Raw genomic sequence first — 21,318 nt, 5'->3', positions numbered from 1 at the left:
CCTGGTTGGAGGGTAAAATTGGGGGGTTAGCAAAGCCGAAAGGGGGGGGAAGCAATTTGAGGCACACATTCATGAGGTGCCTTTTAAATAAAACGCTCTAAAAAGGCTTAGGAAAACAGTACTGAAGTGATTTAATGTGCAAATTTTCCTGCTCGCTGCGCTCGCAACATATATCTGTCCGTTCACTAAAGGTGGCGCATGACCTTTGGAAAAATACACAGGGTTCCACAGGTGATACCAGAGAAGATCCCCATCTTCTCTGGTGATACAAAGATCAAGTGGTATAAAACCTTTGGAAAATGTGCAGTAGCATTAATGAATATTGCTACAACTTGATCCAAAATGCCAAGATGCAATTTCAAAAATTGCATGTTCTACAGAACAGATGGGCATTTTAAAGCTCATTATGATTCTGATGAGTTCAGATGCACCATGGAACACTTCAAGTTATAATGTAAGCTTTTGTTTCATCCGTGTAAGTCCTTTTTGTATTGTTCAATCATCTTAGCCATTTCATTGATAGTTTCTGTCACTCCATCACCGTTGATTGCACTTGCTGCTTGGATGTGCCAGGGATTTCCTGAAAGTTGTTCAAGGTCTAGTAGATCTACCAACTCAGAGGGATGTATGACATCTGAAACAAACCAAGATGACAACAAATTATGAAATGTATTGGATTATTTGAGCAGTTATAGAACTTTAGTGATGTAGGTCGCGGTTCTTTTATTTGAATGCAAGTTTGGCACAGTTACTTTATTTTATTTTTAATTTAAGTGCAACTTTGGGATGAATCAATTTTAATAATCTGGTCACCATGGCAACAATAAGGGGCAGCTAATAATAAACTAATCAGCTACTAAAATGTGAATAACACAATAAAGGTTCTAATAATTTGCTGTTGCAGTTTTCAAATTTGGTGGTCTTCCAAAAAAGAGTTTTGATATCAATTATAAATATCAATTACCTGACATGTCTTGTTTATTGGCTACAACGACAAGTGGTATTCCTGGTGGCATGTCATCGTTCTTCATCATTTCATGTAGATCATCGCGGGCTTCTCGTATGCGCTCTTTATCAGTACTGTCAATCATAAACAAAATACCTGAAAAGACAGATAATAATAATTATTATGAAAGAGAGTCATAAGGCAAAAGAAAAGTTCTGAGTTTCAATAATTTTGCATTGATTTCCTACTTGAAATACCCTGTTTGAACCAAACTAAAGTTTTGATCACATAAGGGGCTGTGCAATAATTATGAAGCGGGCGATTTTCAAATGGCGTGCCAAAATTTGCTTCCCCCTTCTTGGCCTGCTAAAGATTGCTGCCAAAATATATTATTCTTAAATTCTTCATGCAATGTTCTGAAGATGTCTTACCTTCACAGCCCGGGTAATAATGTCTATACAGTGGTTTTATCTTATCCCCACCACCAACATCCCAAAATGTAAATCGCCCACTCGCTATGTTCACTGTCTCCACGTTAAATCCTATTGTCGGTATAGTTGTCACCGTCTCATTCAGTACAAGACGGTACAAAAATGTTGTTTTCCCTGAAAGATAATAATCATAATATATATAAATGCGTTTATTAAGTTTTCCTAGAAGTTCATTTTTTTGTTATGTTTCCTGGTCTCTCAGCTCCGCCGGCCACATATCAAATTCTAAGCGCTCTGTAAGCAAAGACATTGTTCATTGATTTTACAATGAATCTAGTATAATTATGAACAATATTAGCTAATATTAATTATTATGTGCTCTTTCATTTAATCTTACTATAAATAGGGAAATGTTGTATGTATGTATCTATGTATCTATGTATCTATGTATCTATGTATGTATCGCTATAAAGGCTCCGTCAGTTTCGATCCAAATGTCGCCAAATTCATACGGGAGATCGAGGAATATACGGGAACGTGTTTAAACTTTATTTGGTTGAAAACGGTCAAGAATTGGCTCCAAAAACAGTGAAAATATGGGTAAAAACGGGTTTTTGTTATGAAAATCGGTTACCAGCCTACGCGTCACTGCAGCTGGCCGGCAGCGCGTCGGCGCCGCGTGCGTAATGCGGGCGTAATGCGCATTGCGCAAATGCGCGCGTAAACGGCGCAGAGCCACACGACTTGCGAGCCAGAGATCAGTGGGCATGATAATACGGAAAGAAGGAAAAATAAAGGACAAAAAGGTACATGGACGGGTCACGGGATACCGGGTGAACACGTCCGCAGACACGCTATGAGAGGACGTAATAAATACGGGAAAAGATGTGTGTTGTAGGCCTATAAACAACATGAAGCGGTAGGCCCCTACTATAAAGAAAAATTAACATGGGGACAAAAAGGTACGAGTAATTACTAATTAGGCCAACGGGTTAAAGTAACTAAATGAAACGGGAACGAAACAAAGACGGAAAGAAACTAATCAGGAATTGTAAGAAAAAAAAGAAGCTAAAATAATGAGAACAGAATTAAGTAAAAAACATGGAAACGGGAAATCACAAGCAGCAAATAAAAAAAAAATGCTAAAAGGGAAATGTAAGAAAGAACAGATTTAGAAAATAATGATTCAATGATTCTACCTGTTCAGTATTTCTTCCTGTTTATAGTGAACGCTCCCATTTACTCATCTAGCGGGGACCCGCGCGAAGCGCGGGTATCCCGCTAGTCTTACTATAAATAGGGGAATGTTGTATCTATGTATCTATGTATCTATGTATCTATGTATCTATGTATGTATCACTATAAAGGCTCCGTCAGTTTCGATCCAAATGTCGCCAAATTCATACGGGAGATCGATGAATATACGGGAACGTGTTTAAACTTTATTTGGTTGAAAACGGTCAAGAATTGGCTGCAAAAACAGTGAAAATATGGGTAAAACGGGGTTTTTGTTATGAAAATCGGTTACCAGCCTACGCGTCACTGCAGCTGGCCGGCAGCGCGTCGGCGTTGCGTGCGTAATGCGCATTACGCCAATGCGCGCGTAAACGGCGCAGAGCCACACGATTTGCGAGCCAGAGACCAGTGGACATGATAATAGGGAAAGAAGTAATTAGACCAACGGGTGAAAGTAACTAAATGAAACGGGAACGAAACAAAGAAGGAAATAAACTATTCAGGAAATGTAAGAAAAAAGAAGCTAAAATAATGAGAACATAATTAAATAAAAAAACATGGAAACGGGAAATCACAAGCAGCAAATAAAAAAAAAAAAGATGCTAAAGGAAATGTAAGAAAGAACAGATTTAGAAAATAATGGGAACTGGGTTAAATAAATAAATAACATGGAAACGGAAAATCACAAGCTAAGCAGAGGAAACTAAAAAAAAATGTTAGAAGAGACAGATTTAGATAAATACAAATGTACCTTTTCAATGATTCTACCTGTTTAGTAATTTTTCCTGTTATAGTGAACGCTCCCATTTACTCATCTAGCGGGGACCCGCGCGAAGCGCGGGTATCCCGCTAGTCTTACTATAAATAGGGAAATGTTGTATGTATCTATCTATGTATCTATCTATCTATCTATGTATGCCTATAAAGGCTCCGTCAGTTTCGATCCAAATGTCGCCAAATTCATACGGGAGATCGATGAATATACGGGAACGTGTTTAAACTTTATTTGGTTGAAAACGGTCAAGAATTGGCCTCAAAATCAGTGAAAATGTGGTACGTTGCTAGGCTGGGTAAACAAAAAAGGGAGTCAGTTGTCAAGCTAGCCCGTGCGCGTCGTACGGGCGTATCTAATGCCAAGCCGCTCGCGTAGCGCAGCGATAGCGCGCGGGTAACGCAGCACTACGCCATGTCGCGGGTAAAAGACGCAGAGTCGCGCAATGAATGATAATACGGGTGAACGACCGGTAGGCGTAATAAATACGGGGAAAAGATGTGAAAAGTACAAACAACATGAAGAGGTAGGCCTACTGTAATTTAAAAAGAAAACAAAATGAGGACAAACAGGTAGGCCTACGAGTGTGTGGGTTAGCCTATAGTTAGTCACAGTAAGAAAATGAAAACGGGAATAAAATAGGCTAAAGAAGGAAAGAATAATAAAATCTAATAAAATTAGATGATTTAAATAAAAAAGGCTATTACTGAGGACAGAACTAAATAAATAACATGAAAACGGGAAATCACAAGCTAAGCAGCAAATAAAAAATGAAGTCAACAGGGAAATGTAAGAAAGGACAGATTTAGAAAATAATGGGAACGGGATTGTGTAAATAAAAAACATGGTAACGGAAATTTGCAAGCTTAGCAGCAAAATGTTTTAAAAAATGGAACAAAATTGGCCCATGTAGAAGGAACTAATAAAAATTCCCTTTAAAAGGAAAGCCAGCCTCAATGTAGAAGAGGTCTTGTAATTAGTTTTGGTCAATGTGAAAGGCATTTTAGGATCACGCTTACATCTACATGACAGTCCACCAAACCATCAACGATGAGAACATGCACACTGAAACAGCAGAAAACATTAATTCCTAATCTCATGTCAACTCTTTTAATTCATTACATGTACTCCAAATTGTTATGGTCTGTTTGTTTTGTTGTTGTTGTTGGTGTTGTTGTCGTTGGGTTTTTTGTCTTTTCAGCTTTTTACCCACGATATCTCAATTTCCAATTTTGTAATACCAGAACTTACGAACTCAATATCTTCGCTTAGGAATGTCCGATTTCACTGCTTTCGATATATACACTGCCGGTTTGAGTTAACTTACATGTACATTTTATTTTAAAATAACTTAATTAATTCGCAATGTATAGTTTAAGCCTACTATATTATAATAGATAGTGGCCAGCACATTTATAAAGGACTGGTTACTCACTACAATCTTCACTCTTAAACTGTGTTTTTCTGAATGTGCTGATCATGTTGATTGCTAGTCGGAAACTCCTGCGAAGCTATGGACATGGCATCTTACATACTCCATTCTATAACAGTCTGCCTAGTGCCTTGTGTGTTTTCTCTTCAATCATTTTGTTGAATGTAATTTTATGAATCAAATAGTTATGTGTCATTTTATTTATAATAAAGAAGTTATTAAATTAATAAAGTAAGACAATTTATTTATCTATAAGTGCATGTCAAATGGGGTACATTGTTCAATACTATATGCATAAATTATGCCCATATTATAGCTAGGCCCTAAAAACTTTATTTTGCATCGGATTTTTCCTGTTGAAAAGACAAAACTGATGTTTATGATAGCAACCATTTCATCAATAACATTTTGAGTCATTTTCGCCAGCCCATTCGGGGCTGGTACCTGTTTCAGGTTTGGGGTCAGTTTACTCAAGAGATTATATTTTAGTGGTATTGGAATGATTTTTTTTTTACTTTTTGTGGTTAAATTTTTTTTTAAATATTTTAATTCGATTTGTTAGGAAAAGTAAGTATGTTTTGCCGTTTCAACGAACGAAAACGAGTGAGTATTACCAAAGTTATGTTTGAACTAATTAATTATGACTTTAAAAGTTTAAAGGCCTAAATGTAACAATAATAGTTAATATATATAGCATCATATGGTCAGCAGAAGAAAATCTGACATCACCTATGATGTCATATCAGTGTCCTTGACCGGGGGTCCTTACTCCTTGACCACTGAACAGCGTGATATCATGTTGATAACAGATCTATAGAATCAAAATCTTCATCATATCCCCGGATCATATCACAGATTCTCAACAATCTGTGATCATATGGACCATATTGATGTGAAAGTAGTTATCTATCATATCCTGTGTCGTTTTATGGATAAAAATGACTCAAAATGTTATTGATGAAATGGTTGCTATCATAAACATCAGTTTTGTCTTTTCAACGGAAAAATCCGATGCAAAATAAAGTTTTTAGGGCCTAGCTATAATATGGGCATAATTTATGCATATAGTATTGAACAATGTACCCCATTTGACATGCACTTATAGATAAATAAATTGTCTTACTTTATTAATTTAATAACTTCTTTATTATAAATAAAATGACACATAACTATTTGATTCATAAAATTACATTCAACAAAATGATTGAAGAGAAAACACACAAGGCACTAGGCAGACTGTTATAGAATGGAGTAGGCCTATGTAAGATGCCATGTCCATAGCTTCGCAGGAGTTTCCGACTAGCAATCAACATGATCAGCACATTCAGAAAAACACAGTTTAAGAGTGAAGATTGTAGTGAGTAACCAGTCCTTTATAAATGTGCTGGCCACTATCTATTATAATATAGTAGGCTTAAACTATACATTGCGAATTAATTAAGTTATTTTAAAATAAAATGTACATGTAAGTTAACTCAAACCGGCAGTGTATATATCGAAAGCAGTGAAATCGGATATTCCTAAGCGAAGATATTGAGTTCGTAAGTTCTGGTATTACAAAATTGGAAATTGAGATATCGTGGGTAAAAAGCTGAAAAGACAAAAAAACCCAACGACAACAACAACAACAACAACAAAACAAACAGACCAGAACAATTTGGAGTACATGTAATGAATTAAAAGAGTTGACATGAGATTAGGAATTAATGTTTTCTGCTGTTTCAGTGTGCATGTTCTCATCGTTGATGGTTTGGTGGACTGTCATGTAGATGTAAGCGTGATCCTAAAAATGCCTTTCACATTGACCAAAACTAATTACAAGACCTCTTCTACATTGAGGCTGGCTTTCCTTTTAAAGGGAATTTTTATTATCCATAAAACGACACAGGATATGATAGATAACTACTTTCACATCAATATGGTCCATATGATCACAGATTGTTGAGAATCTGTGATATGATCCGGGGATATGATGAAGATTTTGATTCTATAGATCTGTTATCAACATGATATCACGCTGTTCAGTGGTCAAGGAGTAAGGACCCCCGGTCAAGGACACTGATATGACATCATAGGTGATGTCAGATTTTCTTCTGCTGACCATATGATGCTATATATATTAACTATTATTGTTACATTTAGGCCTTTAAACTTTTAAAGTCATAATTAATCAGTTCAAACATAACTTTGGTAATACTCACTCGTTTTCGTTCGTTGAAACGGCAAAACATACTTACTTTTCCCAACAAATCGAATTAAAATATTTAAAAAAAAATTTAACCACAAAAAGTAAAAAAAAAATCATTCCAATACCACTAAAATATAATCTCTTGAGTAAACTGACCCCAAACCTGAAACAGGTACCAGCCCCGAATGGGCTGGCGAAAAGAAAGAAAGAAACTAAAATGGAAACTTAGGCTTAACGAGGGTCAGACTCAGATAAATGAAATTTACCTTTTCAATGATTCTACCTGTTCAGTAATTCCTCCCGTTTTAGTGAACGCTCCCATTTACTCACCTAGCGGGGACCCGCGCGTAGCGCGGGTGTCCCGCTAGTGACATAAAATTTGCAAAATATTGTAAGGATTAACCAACCGGTGTTTTGAATTTTAAAACCCGACATCTTGGTCAAAAATTATGCGTGAATTCGCTACTTGCACAGTTCCGCCATTATGCACTATGTGCGGGAGAGCCTCGAACTGGCAGCATACATGAAAGGAAGAATTATGTAACCTTACACAGAACGTTATGACTAGTTCAATTCCCATTCATGTATGCTGCCAGTTCGAGGCTCTCCCGCACATAGTGCATAATGGCGGAACCGTGCAAGTAGCGAATAGGCCTTTTTCATCAGATTTACCACATTCGCCTTGCTATAAACATTGAATTGCGTCATCTGTTGACGTAATGAAAAAAACAGTATTTTAGCTAGAAGCACAGCTCTTATGATGCTATGCTGTGCACTCAACCGTGTAGTGTAAACTGTGTAGAGACAAGATATTGCTATAGGCTAACTTTGCATGCATGGACAAATTTGTGTACTCAGGTGTATCAAGGTGGAAACTGTGCATAGATGCATTTATAAGAGAATCGTTTTGTAGACAAACCTTTCGATATATGAGAGAAGATTGGCAACCAGAGAAGAGCTCATCTTCTCCCCACCAAAACAAATCAGGAACAATGCACTTTTGACTGTCACTATGAGGAGGGGGTACCGGGTAACGGCGAATTAGTTCTTTGAGCAAGATATAATACTGCTCTGAAATTGCGTAAAATTACGAGAGGCAAATCCAAGCTTACATTAAAAATTCTTAATCTAATAGATTAAAATTGATATAAATCTAAAGTAACAATTTTTTAAACTTATATAGATTGAAATTCAAATCCATAAGATTTTTTTTAAATCTAAACATGGCTTATAGGTTGGACTAACCCAAGACTAATCGTAGGAATTTAGAGTGTGTTACTGTTAAAACCAAGAGATAAAAAACATTATTACAATTTATTATTTGAAAGATTTACTCAATTTGAAAGGTTTACTTAATGGTAGACCTATATAGAGGTGTTTAAAGCATCACTAGATTTACTCACCTGAGGCATCCAGTCCCCCTATGAATATCTTTGATTCAGGTCGTTTGAAGATTGAACAGTTTCGGACAGTCATAGCGATGTTGTTCGGAAGAGCTCTCGCACCTTCGGCCAAGTTACTCGAGAGATCCTTTAGGGCTTTCTTGAGTTGTACTCGCATGTCATAACTGCAGATGGAGACGGAGGAAGATTCAACTAGATTTCGACTCATATTCCAGTCCCCACAGACGATGCACACGAATTAAAGAATATCACTAAAATATATTCTGAACAAGTTCAGGACACGTTTACTCTTTATAATCACGATACTCTGAACAACATTTATTTACATTTCATTTGGTAGTTCAATATATACATGGATTAACATGATATAAAATGTGCAACGTTTTGCCTGAAGTTTGACATTTTTTAATTTAAGGGACAAACACTTGTTAGGGGGACTGATTCAAAAAGGGGGCCCTGAAAGGTTTTGACCTGCCTAGGGGGGCTAAAAAATGACCACAAATTTTTATGGGAAAATTGAGTTTATATGTTTTTCTATGGGTTGACCCATAATTTTCATGTCAAAAAGGGGGGCCCCGAAATTTTTGAGATCTCGAAAGGGGGGGCGAAAAATTTTCACGATGAAATTTTTTCCATCAGGTCCTGGTCCCCCTAACAAGTGTTTGTGAACGGTCCCTAAGCATGTTCTCTCTTATTACAATGACAATTTTCGCTGTGATTCCGAATAGCGTATAAAATAAATAAATAAATGTTGGTATTAACAGCGCCTCTTTTTCACATGTGTACACACCTGTACCTAAGCGCTTTACATTATTTTATTCCGCTGTCATTAGAATATGGCAGCTGCCATTGCCATACAATGCCCATGTTCACACCTTTGGGCGGCGCGGCGCCATGGACAATATTCATAACAGCTCCCCATTTCACACCTGGGTAAGAGAGGCAAGTATATAAGGTAAATCGCCTTGCCCAAGAGCACAACACGACGGCGCCGCCGGGGCTCGAACTCGCGATCCACCGATTACAAGGCAGAGCCCGTACCGCCGCTGCACCAACATAAAGACGCCATCGCGTAACGAAAACGTTTTGTTAATGAGTGGTATAGTTTTATTTATATACCTCATATATAGATTCCTGTCATCTGATTGGTTGAAAGTGCAGTCATTGAATTAACTATGCCCGCAAAATGAACTATGGACCGGTCCATGGAAATGAACTATGGACCGGTCACGTGCGTCACGATCAAACTGCGCGTTTTCCCAGCGTAAAATGATATTACGCACGCGTTAATGTTTTCACGCGTTATAATTACGCAGAAATCGCAGATTGTAATCTGTGGGATCTGTGTGCCGTTCGCATTGAAACTATTAATTTCTCTTCCCAAAATCGATGCTTTTAACCAAACAGATGACAAGAATCTTAAGATTTGGTATATAAAACAAATATTGACTGCTTGAGGGGCATGGTTAAAATTATAGGCCCGCGGTGATCTCAAAACCATGACTATGCCCCGAGTCATGGTTTTGAGATCACCTTGTGCCTATAATTTTAACCATGCCCCTCATAGCAGTCAATATTTGTATAATATTTGTTACTACATTTCTATTTACAGTTTCTATGTACAATTTTAATATAATTTTAAAACAAAATTATTGAACAAATACAGATTCATTCATTTATTATAATCAGTTGTACAATTCTACTTCTAATTGTGTTTGATGACATGAGCGCATAGCGCGCTACTAACTATAGGGTGCGTAATATTCAATCACGTTAACTCTGATTCTATCTCGGCATTCCATGTTCTCCAGATGAAACTTGAACATTAAATTCAGAAAGCAATCGTTGACCAATGTATTTATAACGACAGACAGTTGCACGTGCATGTAAAGGCTAATTTCCGATTATACCGGAAGCCGGGACCGGAAGGTTGGTTTTGAGTTTGAGCCTGGACCGGGTTAAAGTTTTTTCATCTCTGGCATGACATCAGAATGTGTGCATGTATATACTTCACAACGTGTTTGAACCCCGGGTTTGAACACTCATTATGCTCGTATATCATGTTTACCGAAATATGACTATTTATAGGCCTATAATATGGAATGCCAAATTCAATTCATTTCTTCACAAATATTTTTTCCATGCCATTTGAAAAAACATCATGTAAATTGACCAGACATATTGTTTTACAAGGGTTTACAAGTCATGTAAACTATATTCATTTCTGACACAGTTGCCAATCGAACGACCGACCAAGATGTGGTTGGCTAAATTAAAACGCACTTCGCCAGCTGAGATCAAGTGTTTCTTTGGCAGCATAACTTACAGTGATATCAGTTTCTTGTGTGTAGTCAAAAAAGTGTCTATACTTATATTATTTACACAGTTTACTTTGAAAGGTCTTAGATATTAAGACAAAGTCCTCATCCCTTTTGTCAAGAGATCACTTCATCATGTTCATGTTGATTTCATTTACCTTCCGTGATCTTTTCTGTATTGTTTCACCATTTTAGCCAATGCACACACTGCTTCATCTAGTCCGTCTCCATTCAATGCGCATGTTCCTTGAATATGCCATGGATTTCCTGGCAGCTTTTGAAGGTCCATGAGTTCAACCAGTTTGGAAGGAGTCATTGATGCTGAAATGAACAATACAATAAACGTTCAAAAGTATGGTCATCATGGTCATTGACCAAAAGTTCTTCCTAGTGGAAAGTGCAGGCTAAGTGCTCAACCGAGCATAATTTATTCTGGGTGCGAATAATGATAAGAAGAAGCTTTAAAAAGCGAAACTTAGCCATAAAATAGCTAATTTGACGGCTTCTTGGCATAATTGTTTGAGATGTTAAGATTTTTTTGTATAAACGTAGTTAAATGTGTATTTTATAGGGAATGTACCAAGGAATTTTAATGGTATACGTTCGTAGTTCTGTACCGTATAACGTTGTTCCTATAGGTTGAGGGGCTGAAAATGTCAAAATTTGAATTTTCCCACAATTGTATCATACATCTTTTAAGATGTCAATTTTAGCTCAACAGAACAAGTCTTGTGGTTCTAATACTCTCTTTTCCTCTTTCCTTCCCTCTGACACCCCATAGTGGACACTCGCTGTCCTTAGTTTCGACAGAGTTAGAGTACATACCGGGTTGATCCTGTTTATTAGCGACTACAACCACAGGTACCCTTGGCATCATCTCGTCATCTGTAATAACTCGAAACAGCTCCTCTCTTGCCTCCATTGCTCGCTCTCTATCATTACTGTCAACCACGAACAAGATGCCTGAGAAAAAAGAGAAGACAAAATAGCGAAAAATGATAAACAGGAAAAATATTTTAAAATGTTATAACCGTGGAATATAACGCAAGTTGGTTTGGGTCAAAACGTAGTTATATCAATTTTAAAATGTTGGGTTATATAAAGTCCATTAAACGCTTTATATGGAAAAATGAAAAATCACTGGGACATTCTTAAAATGTCAAAATGTTATTGTAAAGTATTTTTCGGCAAGCATTTTGCAAAATATCTTATCAACACTTTAATAACATTAGGTGAATGTTTCATTGCAGCAGGTTTTCACCCTTTTTACATACTCTTTTATATAACCCGATGTTTAAACGTTTTCTATAAAACGTTTTGTGTTTGCTGGGTACAACAATCGTGTCAACATTAAAACGTTTTCATCCTTTGTTGCTCTTTTAACATATGTAACCTTTTTTTCTTCATGTTCCTTACCTTCGGTCCCTATGAAGTAATGTCTCCATAACGCTCGAATCTTTTCTTGGCCGCCAACATCCCATACGGTAAACGTAACACCAGGCATGGGTGTGACCGTCTCTACGTTGAACCCTATGGTCGGGATGGTGTTCACCAACTCATTCAACTTTAATTTGTACAAGATTGTTGTTTTGCCTGAAAGAAGGACGAAAGGAATAAACATTTCATCATGTTGCATTTGTTACATTATCATATGTGATAACATATAGTTATGTGTCGGGTGTCTCCCCGTCAGTCCGAAACACCGTCAATCCGAACCACCGTCAGTCCGAAAATCTAACTAAAGTTAGGGTTAGGATTAGGGTTAGCGCTAGGTCTAGGGTTAGGGTTGACGTCTTTTTCGGGGGTTCGGCCCGATTGACTGTGTTTCGGACTGACGGGGTTTTAATTCTGTGGGCGTACCCGAAAACAGCATAGTATACCAGCGTAGACACATGCCTAGTATACTGCGTCATCAATTAACAACCAATACTATGCTCTTTTCACGTGTCTCAGGCCCGGCTCATTCATTGTGGTTTCATTTTTTAGGAATTTTATCCCATGTTCATTTTTTTTTTTATTATATTCTTTGTCCGAAAAGATAAATGATATTACGACAAATCTTGTTTAACTGTGTCCCACTTCCAATATAAAAACATGCAGGGAGGCACATCATTACTCGCTAGTGTTAACAGTTGGACCCCCTTAAAGCCGAAAAATGGCACTTACGTTACACGCGTATTACCTGCCGTTATGTAAATTTAGTCCGCTGCTATGTATGTAACATGAAATCAAATTACAATTTCTACATTATTTTCAAGAGTTTCTGAATTTTTTTTGTCTAACATACATGTAACTGAACGAAGAACATGCGCTCGATTGATGAAGCTATTTTTTACATAAATAACGCTAAATGCATCAAGCACCAAAAGTCGCGACGTGCCCGATTTCGGCATTATGTGTTGTCGACGCAATTTCATCATGAACTTAGTCATGTTAGTGAAGGGACTAATATAATATCAGATATACCATTCGAATTATGTTCCCCATAAACAATTCATATGAAAATTAAAGACAAAATTCTTTATCAAATGAGAACAAAATCACAAACTTACCTGCGGCATCGAGTCCCAACATGACAATCCGACACGGATTTTGTTGAAATATTGAAAACTCACTAAGCGCGTTGCTGAGTCTGCTCAGTAAATTGCCCATGATGATACTAAAATGTTCACTTTTAAGTAATGATTTAGTCTTTTATCAGTTCAGGTATTGGTATTTAACAGTGGTATAAGAAATAAATAATATGAACGATCACTTTTCTACCGCTGCAATATCCTAGTTTGACGGCTACGTTGAGAACACGGTTTATTTAAAGCAATTTTCGGAAATAGTTGCACCACATCATTGAAATGTGTATGAGCCTGGTATATGAGTTCCGATTTTGTCGTCAAACTACACATTAACAATTCTTCCACGTCTTCACAAAAGAATCATAACAAATATCATGTCATCGATGGTTTACATCCTAGTAGCTATATCTACGTATGTAAATATCTAACAACAAAACTGACCAATATCAAATCCGGGTACACGCATCGAACTTTGACAAGAGCTTTATGCAAATGAATCAATCTTCGATCACAGTACTTCCACGTCGTTCACTTCCACGTTGACAAATTTTACGCACAGTAAATGACGTTTTATGTGATGTTTTCTTATGTCGATATACCTTTTACGATATTTGTATGGTTATATATATTTTGTTCAGTTTTAGTGTACTATATTTTTCTTATTAGGCATATTATCATTAAAAGAATATATCTTGCGAGTTATTATTAGAATGCCAATGCTTCAAAATTGATTTGATAAAGTTTTCATATATTCGGATGTTGCTAATTTTGAAAATATTCCATGAATTACGAATTGAATTTATTTTCTTCTTTACTTCTAATTAAAAGAATAACTGACCCTTGGGGTAAATAGGCTAAATTAATGTTGCATAGTGGCCTTTGTTTCTCTAGGCCGCGAGCCTTCGAAGGCCCAGCCCCCGGACCAAGTCTTTATTTCGGATTTTAGTGCAGTCTTTTATTTTCAGTGGTGGGGTATATTTCTTTTTGACATTGAGAGGGTTTTTGTCTTGAAGATTAGTGAATCCAACCCCTTTTGGTAACAAAACAAGTTTCTGGTACAAATGTGTGCGAAGCGCGCGAAAAATGTTGTCATATTGAAGCTAAATTGGTAAAATATGAAACACAAGTGGAATAAATTCGCGCGTAGCGCGCAAAAATTGACACTTGTTAGGTTAAACTGGCCAAATATGAGGTTAATTTGGTCAGAAACCCACATACAGGCGTTAACATGGGGGGGGGGGGGGCATTCAAAATATTGGGTGGGATGTATTCCCCCCTTCCCGGAACTACGCCTATGTTTATTCTGTTGTTGTTTGTTTCAGTGCTTTTTTGCCTTGTTTATGACCTTGTTTGTTTGCATTGAGTATAATTACCATACTCGTAAGAAAAGTGGAGGTATTAGGGAAACTGTTAAATTTTGTGGTTTTCCACAAATGCCTAAAAAACCACCTTAATTAATTGTTATTTACCATATACGTTGTCATAGTAATAAGACAGTAGCATTCATACGAGTATTATAACAAGACGTATTAGCAGTGATAAGCATGATAAGGGGTTTTGTTATATTTTGACATATAATGGAATTGGAAAATTTAGAGAAATCGGTTCAAAATGATGTTTATTTACTTTGTTCTGATGAACTTGACCAGCTAATAAATAGTTTTCTCAACTTTACTGGTCTAATTATGACAAAACTGGTGCTCGTGGGTTCTCGATTTTGAATTGGACGCTGCAGGACTAAAACTGGTGCCCGTGGGTTCTCGATTTTGATTTTGGACGCTGCAGGACTAATCAAATTTAAAAAAAAAGATTTCTGTGGACTTCAAAATAAAGGTCATTTACCAAATTGGGGAACATTTCCACAAATTGTGCTAAATATTATCTATAGCCTGAAAATACAGCCCCAAATCTGCCACATATCCCTATAGTGGGGTCAGATTGGGTGGGGAGGGGTATCCCCGGTGAGCATCATTTGGGCTCGGTTTTACCGGAAAGTAATATAAAATTTGAATTTTACTCTAACTGTTTAGTCAAAATCAATTGGTGACATTTTGTTTATGAGCAATTTGCAATTGTACACTATTTTGGCCCAAATCAAGATATTTCACGACAGGTCTTAAAAGAAAATACACAGGCCAGTCTATTAATTCTGCCCGGTATCTATAGGCCTACCCCTAACGAAAAATAATTTAGTTATATTATTAGAGTCCGCGGGATAGGGCTTATAAATGAAGGTTAATATGGGTTTCATTAACTTTTATGATTGTTAGGCCTACCGTCTGATACATTATTATATTCGCGACCTACGTATGGAGTGTTGGGGATTGGGTGGTGGTGGCCAGGGTGTGTGGGGTGTGTATGGGTGGAGGCATTTGTGTAGGCCCTATCTTTTCAATTAAAAGTATTGCATGATCATTGATCCCAGTGAAAGGGTAAGTCAATATGAGTTGTCATCAAGTATATATGTTTTTAAATCATGCATCTAAAAATGGAAAAAAGAAGAAAACGGCAATGTTTAGCTGTTCACGTGAAGCTTCATTCAAATACTCGACAAATTCCCCAACAAATGTGGCATTTTACCCTGAACTTGTTTTTGGTCGTATCACTTTCGGGGTGTGTTATGACACAATCTGATTTCTGATGATTCAAATACACGACAAACTCCCCAACAAATATGACAAATGTGGCATTTTACCCTGAACTCGTTTTTGGTCGTATCACATTCGGGGTATGTTATGACCCTGGGGGGTACTCAAGTTTGGTTTTGGTAGGGACGTGCCGCTGAGATTTTGGAAGTAGACCCATAAATATACCAATTTTTCAAGAAATTTGGACCCATTGATATACCAAAAGTCAAAATTTTTGGCCAAACTTACCCAAAATTGTTTTAGTTTTTAAAAATTTTCCCAAAATTTTGGCTAGATTAAGGAAAAATTGGGCTGTTTTCCGAAAAAATTGAGAAAATTTTGAAAAAAGGACCCATTCATATACCAAAATAGGCTTTGAAAAAGGGGTCATTGATATACCAGAAGGCTGAAAATGCTACCCATGTTTGCGGCACGTCCCCGTATGGTCATTTGTACTGAGTACCCCCAGGGTTATGACACAATCTGATTTCTGATGATTTTTAGATTTTCTGATTTACCCAATCACTAATCATGCTGATAGTACTTTCAACATAAAAATGCTCTTACTTATAAGACGCCTACTATAATACGGTTCGTATTAATAACACCGTAGCCAAATAACAATTCATTTTCAATATATTTTATTTGAACAAATTCACACACATTTAACAATTCCACAAGTATTACCTTCCCAGCAAAAACAATATATATACATTTTACAGAAAACGTTTAAATGTTATATTAAGTGTATAAAAAGATTTAATAACTTTCATTTTCGAAAACTTATGCAAAACATTCTAACGCAATGTTATTAGGCCCGTGTTGACAAAATATTTTGCAAAAATGATTGCTAAAAATATTTTGCAATAATATTTTGACAACATGTTTCATATAAAACGTTTTGAAAATGTTTTCATGACCTTTATTAAAACGTTTTGATCAAAACCAAAACGCGTTTATACCGTTTTTTAAAAACATTTTTGTGTTTGCTGGGTTATCATTAAAAAGAAGTATTTGTAATTTTTAAATGATCCCCGATTATTGGCATACGTTCATGACTTATATAACTTTTTAATACAACAGTAACAACATATATAAATATCAGTATCTACAATTCAAAGTTATAATGACATCTTCCTTGTAAATAAATGAAACTGAGATGTCGTTGAAACAATATAAAAATTGTACATTTAAATATCTGGCTATTATTTACAGTATGTACATTATATGGGTTGCTTATTATAATTATGATATAGAATTAGACTTCTCGAGAGCAAATCACGCACTTGTATTATTACCCACCACCACACACCCCTATATTACACATACACCCCGAGCATACCCCCTCTCGCACATATTTCCACACCATGCACTTTAAACACATTCAAAGTTCAGTCGTCCAAAATGGAAATGAGTGTTGACTGCCACCCTCACACCCTGCCCCCCCCACACACACACACACACACACCCACTCGCTTTATTTACTCTCTTATTTAAAGTTAACATCAAATTGGTGACTGGCAAATCTAAATTTGGATTGAAAAATATAAATCGATTAGGTTGCAATTCCAATGTGCATTATTGGATTGAATATTTCAATTTCATTTGTCACTGACATAATCTTTTTATACATTTTAATGTCCAGTCATCCAAATGAAAACTCGCACTCCTCACACCTCTTACCAAGCTTACAAACATTCGCTTTATTATACTCTCTATTCCTTAGATTGAAAAGTCAATCTACCGGGTTAGCATCAACGACTGACAAATCTAAATTGGATTGAAAATATAAATCTATTGAATTGAAGTTCCAATGTACAGTCCAGGAGTACATTGAATATTTCAATCTTTTGTCACTAAATATACACATTTTATAGATTGCAATGGTCCAAAGAATGAAGTCCGAATTATGTAGTCCGACAAAGGCATTCAAATAAACCATCAATTATTTTCATTTGTTTGTCTCTATGTCTCAAATGTAATTCTCACATAGGCTCAGAGTATTGGTCGTTTGCATGGCACAATTCAGCATCGAAGTGGTTACGTAATTCTCTTGGTTACCGGATCACGCTATTTTGATATGCCTTCAAGTGCCATATACTTTGTGTGGTGATTGTTTCGATCGTGGTTCATAACTCAAGCGCGTGATCCCGTTGACATAGTAACATTACGTAACTTCGATACTGAATAGTGAAGTTATAAATGAATACTACTTTTTTTTCTTCTTTAAAAATCATTTGCAGTACAATTATGATCTGTCTATATCGGAGCATGATTCACGTCCATCAAAAAGTTCTGTTTGCTTTCTTGAATTCTCGCACCATTTTTGCTAATGCGTTAAGTCCTTCGTAGACTCCTTCTCCAGTCGTTGCACATGTTGCTTGTACATGCCATGGATTGCCAGGTAAAGAACGAATGTCTAATTGTTCTATAAGTTGACCAGCAGTCTGAGCACCTGTTGAGATATACAAATAAAAAAGAATTTGGTAAGTTTACATTATTCTGCAACAATAAAGCTAATAAATAACCCAGCAAACACAAAACCTTTTACAGAAAACGTTTAAATGTAGGGTTAAAACGTACGGTAATAACATTTAGAGAACATTTTTGAAAATTTGATGCAAAACATAATAACGTTATCTTTATAATGTTATTGACAAAAAGTGTTGACAAAATATTTTGCAAAAATGTTTTTCAAAAAATATTTTGCAATAACATTTCGATAACATTTGTAGTGTTTTTCCATAACGTTTTGAAAATGTTTTCATGCCATTTACATTTTTGTGTTTGCTAGGAAGTTAAATTTTAAATGTATAATCACCCTTCATAATGTTTTTGATAGATAAAACTTGTTAAAGAGTAATTTAGGCCAGGTCTTATTCTTCTGCTTTGAGTGCTTAATTCATTAGTTTAATGTAATCGAAGACGGACTGATTTTCAAATGAAACTGAAAACAATATTCAACTCAGTTAAAAAATAGGATGCACAAATATAATGAAAGTGCCTCAATATTATTGAAGTCAGCTTAAAGAAATAGTAATAATTGTACTCTAAAATTCTTAGCTTATTTGTTTGTTTGTTTGTTTTTTGTTGGTAATTTTGTTTTTTGTTCGTTTTTTTATAGATCCCAATTAATTATTAACGCATGCATGTCATGATGATCATATAATTATAATATTGTTCATTTACTTACCAGGCAAATCTTGCTTGTTGGCAAAAATTAACACTGGTACATTTGGTGAGATTTCGTGACTTTTGATGATGTTATATAACTCTGATTTGGCTTCCTGTAATCTTTCCTTGTCTACGCTGTCCACCACAAATATTACCCCTGCAAAGAAAAATAACAAAATTAATATGGAAATAATTAATGTTTTATTTTTACACTTTATCGTCCGCATTAGTGCTATCTACCGTAGACGTAAATGTGTATAGCTCAGTAATGTTGGAAGGACAACTTATTGGTTGCTCAAGCTTGATCGGATAAAAGTCTTTTATTTTTATTATAATTTTTTTTTAAATTTTGGTTCTCGTATAATTCCAACGCCTATTACAGACCAGTATTATTCGTAGCATCTATTAGGCAAATGATAAAATGAGGTTTATGTGTTGCAAAGATCGCGTCCCGCGGTATAGACCGAGTTTTAGATATAGATTTCCATATTGGTTGAAACTTGGGACTAAAATATGTCTCAGGTTGAAACCTGCGTGTTATGTTATTAAACAAAAAATGGAAATATGTTCAAAAATAGCATACGTCGAACTTATGTACTTTAACTTTTATTCCAAGGAAGGTTAGAACTGAATTAGATGTATCATCCGGCAAAACATTAAAAAATTTAGTGCATAAGTATTTTTCTGACATGACGCAACCAAGTTTGCAGACTTGAGACAACTTTTGAGTTGGTGGAACTGGAAAGACATAATTTTGGATCCATACCTTGCGTTCCTTGATAGTAATGATGCCATAGTTGTCTAAGTCTTTCCTGGCCACCTACATCCCAGACGGTGAACGTCAGACCAGGCATAGGGGTAACTGTCTCTACATTGAAACCAATCGTAGGAATAGTTGTCACTGTTTCATTCAGTTTGATCTTGTACAGAATCGTCGTCTTTCCTATAACACAAAAAAGAACCATTTTTTGAATTTGTTAGTGAAATAAACAACAAACAACAACAACGTGAAAATAGTGTAAAATATGTCAAATATTCCCGGGAAATTATAGTATTCGATTGAAATAGTATATCTATAAATCTAATAATCATGATACCCGATTCATCGATGTTCACTGCCGTCGTTATTGTTGAAATTAGAGGTTTATCAAAAAGAACCCTATTAGAATGAAATTGATTCGCAGAAACTTTCTGCGACACATCATTTTTGAGCAGGGTTGCCGATTTTCTTTTATTGATTTTTTAAAGCGGATTAAAAAAAAAAATCATCAGATTTCTCTAAATTTAAATCTTTTTTTCTTCTCCCAAACCACATAAAACCCGGGCATAAAACCCGCGAAAGTCAACCAAAGTCAGTGGCTTGAAAACACCATGCCTGATGAGTTGGCCATTCCTATTATTATTATGAAATAAATTGTAGCCTACTCAAATGCAAAATATTGCCGTAAAATCTTGAATAAATCATGTGAAAATTACAGCTAATTAGGCCTACAGGTAGGCCTACGTAGGCCCTCGAATAAAATCAAGGCGATTTCATTTTAAAAAATCGTAGGCCTAAAAAGACCTATGCAAATATTTAAAATCATAAAGAACATCGAAAATAGGCTGTAGTGAAATTCAAAACAAATTGATCAGACAGTGATATCTCTGAATGCGGTGTTTTCGAGCAACAACAACAACAAAAAAAGATTCTCAGAATGATGAGCACTGAAACAAAATCAGCTGACGAATGAATTATCCATATACTCGGAAAATCACACAATAAGATATTAAAACGTGATTAAACATTACAATATTAACATACCTGCAGCATCAAGACCCAACATCAAAATTCGACTTGGTGCACCACCAGATGTAAACTCTTGAAAAGCGGTAACAAGTTTAGAAATAAACAAACCCATGATGAATTACTTTAATTTCCTTATATTTTCCAAAAAGATGATCCAAAGTATGATGGTATCTTCTCAAAGTGATTCAGTGGTGTACTACTTTCTGACGTTATTGGTAATTTTGTCCAGAGAAGATGAGAAGTGTTTGTCCAACAAGACTAGCAAGCTAATTGTCTAATCTGATTTTTGTTCTCGTTTTTATATCTTTTGGAAAGCAATGTCATATGAAGCGACGTGGAAATGTTGAGTAGACAACTTTGACAGGTATTTGACCAATCAAAATCCTGTTTTCAACACGTCTATGCAATTTTCAATTGATCAGGTTCCAACAT

General features: G+C 35.9%; 1 protein-coding gene across 1 annotated transcript; it reads right to left on the bottom strand.

Annotated features, from left to right (window-relative positions):
• Positions 1–57: 57 nt before the first annotated feature.
• On the bottom strand, positions 58–21,104 carry LOC140152231 (uncharacterized). Its single transcript, XM_072174533.1, has 12 exons — positions 20,902–21,104; positions 19,864–20,040; positions 19,117–19,254; positions 18,212–18,378; positions 13,279–13,420; positions 12,143–12,319; positions 11,552–11,689; positions 10,885–11,047; positions 8,409–8,572; positions 1,378–1,551; positions 965–1,102; positions 58–634 (listed from the first exon to the last, which is right to left on the bottom strand). Exons 1-12 carry the CDS (start codon positions 20,996–20,998, stop codon positions 468–470), a joined length of 1,842 nt encoding a protein of 613 aa, XP_072030634.1. The 5' UTR covers positions 20,999–21,104; the 3' UTR covers positions 58–467.
• Positions 21,105–21,318: the final 214 nt, after the last annotated feature.

Source organism: Amphiura filiformis, chromosome 5, assembly GCF_039555335.1.
Source record: "Amphiura filiformis chromosome 5, Afil_fr2py, whole genome shotgun sequence".
Classification (NCBI taxonomy): Eukaryota; Metazoa; Echinodermata; class Ophiuroidea; order Amphilepidida; family Amphiuridae; genus Amphiura; species Amphiura filiformis.
The sequence above is the reverse complement of the archived record's forward strand: the minus strand, read 5'-3'. Positions and strand labels throughout refer to the sequence as shown.

Coding starts and splice junctions, on each gene's coding strand:
- LOC140152231 (XM_072174533.1), bottom strand. CDS start 20,998: ATGGGTTTGTTTATTTCTAAACTTGTTACCGCTTTTCAAGAGTTTACA. Junction 18,379..19,116: donor CAACAAGCAAGATTTGCCTG/GTAAGTAAATGA, acceptor ATATCTCAACAG/GTGCTCAGACTGCTGGTCAA. Junction 12,320..13,278: donor GTTGGGACTCGATGCCGCAG/GTAAGTTTGTGA, acceptor TCCTTCTTTCAG/GCAAAACAACAATCTTGTAC.